At 53.2% G+C, this 6,000-nt stretch overlaps 1 protein-coding gene across 1 annotated transcript in view; it reads right to left on the bottom strand.

The window, feature by feature from the left end:
- Positions 1-1,789: 1,789 nt before the first annotated feature.
- The window catches only part of CFDP1 (craniofacial development protein 1), a 128,682-nt gene continuing 124,471 nt past the window's right edge, over positions 1,790-6,000 (bottom strand). Inside the window, exon 7 of the mRNA XM_045987864.1 lies at positions 1,790-2,117. Coding sequence (XP_045843820.1) covers positions 2,027-2,117 — 91 coding nt within the window. The 3' untranslated portion in view covers positions 1,790-2,026. The remainder of the gene's footprint in view (positions 2,118-6,000) is intronic.

The raw sequence follows: 6,000 nt of genomic DNA, 5'->3' as shown, positions 1-6,000 counted from the left end.
GATCTCAGGGTCCTGGGATCGAGCCCCGCATCGGGCTCTCTGCTCGGCGGGGAGCCTGTTTCCTCCCTTCTCTCTCTCTGCCTGCCTCTCTGCCTACTTGTGATCTATCAAATAAATAAATAAAATCTTAAAAAAAAAAAAAAAGAATGGAGTAAATAGCTGCACATTCCTTGATAAGTGGCTGGATTCTGCCAAAAGGGGTGAGGCTGGAGGGGCTTTCTGTTTCACTGGCCACTTGGAGTTTACTTTCCACTTAGAGCAAGACACATGGTTCCAGGGTGTCAGGAAGGCTTGCATGTGGCTGTCAATTTCATCTAACGTAGGGCTCAGCAGGGATGCCTGTGTGAGGGCCGGCTCGTGGACAGAAACCGAAGGGCAAGCACGTTAGTGGGCTCGTCCGCCTTCTCTCTCCGCACCGTGGAGCACAGCAATAGCAAACCCTCCGTGCCAAGAACCCAGGGTGCTCTTGCAGCTGCTGTCCTAATCTCGGTGGCTTCAACGGCGTGAAGATTTGCTAAAGAAATAAAACCCTAACTTGCGATGGGCTCAGCACCGTTTATTTGGGGGGATTCCAGATCATTTCTCAACCCCGAAGAGGCACCGGTTCTCGCACCACTGCTGCGGCCCAGCAGCTGAGACGAAGAACCGTGGGAGGGAGCGCGGGCTGGAGGCCTCAGGACCCGGAAGGGGAGAGGCAGTGAGCAGAGGACGATGCCTGGAGGAGGCCACGTGGCAGGACTGGCGTCTCAGTCTGGGCTGTGGCTCCTGCGGGTCTGGACGTCCTTGCTCTGACCAGAGCGCTGCCTTGCCTTACCTTGCAGCACTTCCCCGTTACTCCTGTATCCTGCACAGGACTGTAACCGAGGTCTCACAGCCACCTGTTCTGATGTGGCCCAAAGGGCTCTCTGGCCACTTCAAAAATCCTTTATCGGAGTGGATGTGAACAGACAACGTGTTCACAACAGTAAACTGGCTGCATTGCTGAGTAGTAAGGTCCATGGCCCCCTAACCATGCAGTGTGCAGGATGAGGGCTTGGCTGCCATGAGCGTCTGACCACGTATCCGAGGACTGGATGTGGGAACCCCAGGTGTGTCATTTGCTCATTTCAGCCTTACTACGAAGTAGTGGTGTTCCTCGTACCATTTACAGACCAGAAAACAGAGGCTCAGAAAGCCCAGCTGTGGTCAAGGTCACAAGGCTGGTACATGTCCAGGCAGGGACTGGCTCCCAGTCTTCGGAACACGACCTTCCCCTAAACCTGTCCGGGTTACTCAGGACACCCTGACAAACACACCCCAAAAGCAAACTGTGGGGTTTACTGCTTTACTACTATTAAGTTTGGAATTGAAATTTTCCTCAGGAGTACACAAAAGTCTTCTGCAGTCTTCTATGACTGATAAAACAATTACTGAGGTGGGGGCACATCTTAACCTGACTTGAAACTTTGGGAAGAGGAAAACAATGTCTCTAATTCAGCAATAATACATGCTTATTTTCAGCCTAACCTTACACTAGTTACGTGGGAATCCCGTTCAGAGAGCGGGAATCCCGTTCAGGAGAGAAGCAGCAGCGGATCAAGAACAAACTGCCAGGGACTTGGCATTCCACCCACCCTCGGGAGCCTCCCTCCCCCTTGGTCTCTGGGGCAAGGCCGACTCCAGAACAGGCCCCAGAAATCCACCCCTAGGGTGGCCGGTTCTCCTCCCGGGGGCCAGTGCAGGCAGGCCGGGACGCGCGGGTCTGGCTGGTGGCCTTCGCAGGAGAACAAAGGGAAGGCCAGTGCTGTCCTCATCTTCACCAGCCTCTCGCAGAACCAACTTTTATTTTTATTTTTTTCAAGGACAAACTTTTAAAAGTAAAATGGATGAAGCCACGTGAGGTCAAGATACAAAGACAGAAATTCAACGTAGAAAAAAGACCTCGCTGGGAAACAGTTGGATGAGAAACACCGGAAACATTTCACAGACGCACCAGAAGCTCACATTGTAAACAGGATTAAGCTGCTATTGGTTTCCCGCATTAACATCAGGGTTTCATTTTGCTCAGCCTGAGATCTCGCTCGATTTCGAACTGCCTGTGGTCCACTCGGTCTAGAAAAGCCTTCCGTTCAATGTACCTGGAAGAAAATATAGGATGTTTGTGAGCAGACTCCTGTAGGAGAAAACCGTCTCCCGTGCACTGTCCCGCCTCCAGGTATCCCCTTGACCGGCGGGCTCCCCGAGTTAGAGCAAACGCAAACAGATGACCACAGCTGGTGTCTGGAGTGACCACCCACGACTCGCCCAGGAATATCCAGAGCACTCGCATTTGGTCTCAACAATGATGCTTCTGGCTCCGAGGTCACTGCAAGTAAAATGGAAAAGAGAAAGCAACCACCTGTCCGGGGGTTCGGCGGCAGGAACACGCGGTGGTTTTGTAACAAGGTTTTGGGTACAGAAGAACACAGGCTGAGTCAAGCGAGGACTCAGTGGGGGCCTCTGTTACCCATCAGCTGCGCTGTGCTGGTCAAAGGCTCAACACCTCTCAGCCTCATTTTTCTCAAGAGCAAAAGAGTGATGCTCTTTTTCTTGGTCTCGGTGGTGGGCTGAGATGGTCGGGGAGAGGAAAGTATGCATCCTGCCTATCCACGGTACATCAAACCGAGAAAAGGAGCACCTGACAATGGAAGAAACAGGGCTTGGTAGGAACGACTTTCTGGGGCTGTCGTGACGCTCCGGTGGGCACATAAAGCGCTCACTTTAAAGGGATTCCACTGCCTTCAGTGCTCTCCTTCCTTCCCCTGCTCCTCTCTGCTGTCCTCTGCCCACTTGGGTCCAGAAGAGGCCTCCCCGAAGTTTCTATAGGGGAATGAGAACAAGAACAGCCACCCAGAGTCCACCTACGGGGGCCCCTTAAAAGGTTGGTGGTCGGCATCCGGGTCAGGTTCAGCAGACACGGCTTCCCAGGTCCTCCCAGGCAAGATGGGAAGGAAGGAGGCGCAGGGCAGAAGCAGGCAGAGGGGGAGTGGCCGGCAGCTTAATGAGACACAGCTGCATTTTAATGTACCTTCTTGCCATAAAGTGGGCCGTGTCCTGCCCAGCGCGGGGGCGGGGGGGGGGTGTCTCTTCAGCTAATTAATCTATTGAGAGAGCAAAACTGCCATTGAAAATAGCAGACATAATTGAATCTCTGCACTCATTTTTCTTTTGTTACACTGTGTAAAATGTGCATCTTTTCATTACAAGGTCATTATGTTTATGGCGAGAATGTCAGCAGGCTCAGGAGCCTGTATTCCTTGGTGGGGTTTGGGGCCTGCTTGCCCTCCTGGGCTGCCCTGCGAGCTGTGGCCCGTCCCCACGACTTCCGCAGAGGCAGAGGTGGCTCTGAGTTCAAACCCTGACTGCCACTGGCCAGCTGTGGGACTCTGCTTAAAACACATAACTCTGGGGGCGCCTGGGTGGCTCAGTGGGTTAGGCCACTGCCTTTGGCTCAGGTCATGATCTCAGGGTCCTGGGATCGAGTCCCGCATCAGGTTCTCTGCTTGGCAGGGAGCCTGCTTCCTCCTCTCTCTCTGCCTGCCTCTCTGCCTACTTGTGATTTCTCTCTGTCAAATAAATAAATAAAATCTTTAAAAAAAAAAAAAACCACATAACTCTGCCAATTCTGCTTCCTAATCTGCCAAGAGAAGAAAAGAAAACGAATCACCATCCATACTCTGGAGGGCTGCTGTGTGCACTGAACGAAACTGTCCAATGTCAGGAGCAGAAGCTCCAGAAAATGGCAGCTATTGCTGTCACTGTCCTTTTTGGGAAGCCAGCTTCTGCCAGGGTCCTGAGGACAACAGATCCCAGAGGGGAGCAGCCAGGTCTCTTGATGGGTATTATCAGCGACCAGGTCAGGGATCAGGAATAAGCTGATGTGTCCACACCACCAATCAGAGGCCAGAATGGCTGGGAAGAAACAGTAGGACCTGCTCCTGGGTTTGACATAAGCCCTCAGATTTATGTCATTGATTTAGCCATCAGATTTAGCCACTGAAACACAGGACGCCTGGCTAAATGGAAATTTCAGGTTCCCCGGCAGACAGGAAAGCCACAGACACCACGGACCCCCTTTTGATAAAGAGAGAAGACAAGGCAGACTGTGGCGGGGAAGCAGACAGCCGACAACTTGCTTGCCTTCCACCCATCACCAAGGGGGCCGTGATTCTCCAGAGGGGGCTGCTAACCAAAATGGACCGAAGGGCTCGGCCACACTACAACCACCGTCCTCCCCCACTGTGGTTCCCCAGCCCTGGATGAAGGTCGAGACAGGAATCAGTACTTTGATAGCCCTAACTGCCCCTTGAAGTTCAGCAGGAAAGAAAGGGTGCACCCTGGCTAGAGAGGAATTTAGGACGTGTTTTAAGAGAATCACTACCCAGTGCTATCTGTCAGAGTGCGTGGAGGGAAGGAAGAGGAAGTATGTGGCTTTGAGCATTTATGGTCCTTCTTCTTGATTGTCCTCGAAGGAGGAAGTGAGACTTCAATGAGGATCTCACCGAGCATGAATGACAGACAGCCCGGCCGGTTCCTGGAGCGGTGCCAGGTCCAGCCGACTTGGAGACTCTCAAGACTGAAGCCAGGCTGGGGGCTACTCAGGCAGGTGCAGGCGGATCTCAGGTTCAGGGGAGGATTCAGGCAGCCAGGAGGGGTGCATGTGCGGAACACAACTGAATTCTCCAGGGCGACCCAGACAAAGGCCATCAAGGCAGGCCTGGCGACTTCATCTCCCCATTCAGAGCCATGTGCAGCTGCTAACAGCATCCAGCCAAGAGCTGCCCAGGAACCGAACTTCTATCGGACGGACATGGACCACCCCCTTCCCCGCTTCCCCCCGCCGCCGGCCGAGACAGGAAAGGTGCCGAGGATGAGAGTGGCTCTGATATTTACTATTTGTTTGCATTGGGCAAGATACGTAATTTCCGTGCCTTATTTTTCTTCTCTGTCAAACAGGAATAAAAATGATAGTACCCCGAGGACAGTGCCGTGAGCCTGTGGGAAGTGCTCTGTAAACAAAAAGAACAGCTGAGCACTGAGGGTTCTCGCTACCCATTTCTGACCTGACAGCATCACTACCAAGCCTCATACCCCGGGACAGCTGCAACAGGGGCCAGGAGACAAAGGGTTTGTGGGGCAGGCCGCCTCCTCCAAGGTGGCCCAGGTAGATGGCCTACTTAAATCGTGCTTCAGGAAGTTTTCAGGCACCCTAAGTGGGTTACAGCCCCAGAACACAAGCATCAGCTGTCGAGAGCAGGGGTACCTTTCTGGCCTGGGTCTGGCACTCCTGGGACCCAGCCTGATTGGGCCCAGTCCGCTGGGGAGCTGGGGGCTGTGGGTGGGGGACATCATCCCTTCCTGTCACTACTGCTCTACGTGGCCCATTTACGAGGAGGTGGCTCTTTACTTTCATTAATCAAACATGCTAATAGCACCAAAACCTAAGGGACTTTCTAGCATTTCCTTTCAGAACCAGGTTAGATACAACAGGTTCTGGCATCTTTTGATCTTCCGACCCAAATTACTTTTCTGGTACCAATTGTTTGAGATCCAGGCCAACAAGGAGGGACAGTGTGCGACCTGGAAACCTCCTGAGGGCCAGAGTAGAAGAATGGTGACTTTAATGAAGTTTCTCCCCCTGCTTTCCTCCCATCTCACCAGATGCTGGTGCTGAGAGCGTGACTCCTGGGGTCATGGAGGGAGACTGGAGAAAAAATGATTTTCTCTGGGCTCTCCTTCATGCCTCTCCGCATCACAAATACACCTGGTTTCCAAACATCTTGCTCCCTGACCTTCAGCTGACCTTCCCTGATCTTCAATTTGCTTGCCAGCGGCAGCCAAGCCCAGGCCTGCAGTCCCCTCAGGCACTGTGCCACAATTCCTCCCCCAGGCCTGCCAGCCTCTGGCTCAGCTGGCCATGCCCACTGCCGGGGAAGCTGTGTGGTCAGGGATGGGGCTGGAGGCAGCAAGTGCTAAATGCTG

The sequence above is a fragment of the Meles meles genome, chromosome 19 (genome assembly GCF_922984935.1).
Source record: "Meles meles chromosome 19, mMelMel3.1 paternal haplotype, whole genome shotgun sequence".
NCBI classification, from domain to species: domain Eukaryota; kingdom Metazoa; phylum Chordata; class Mammalia; order Carnivora; family Mustelidae; genus Meles; species Meles meles.
This window is presented reverse-complemented; position numbering and strand designations above follow the sequence as displayed.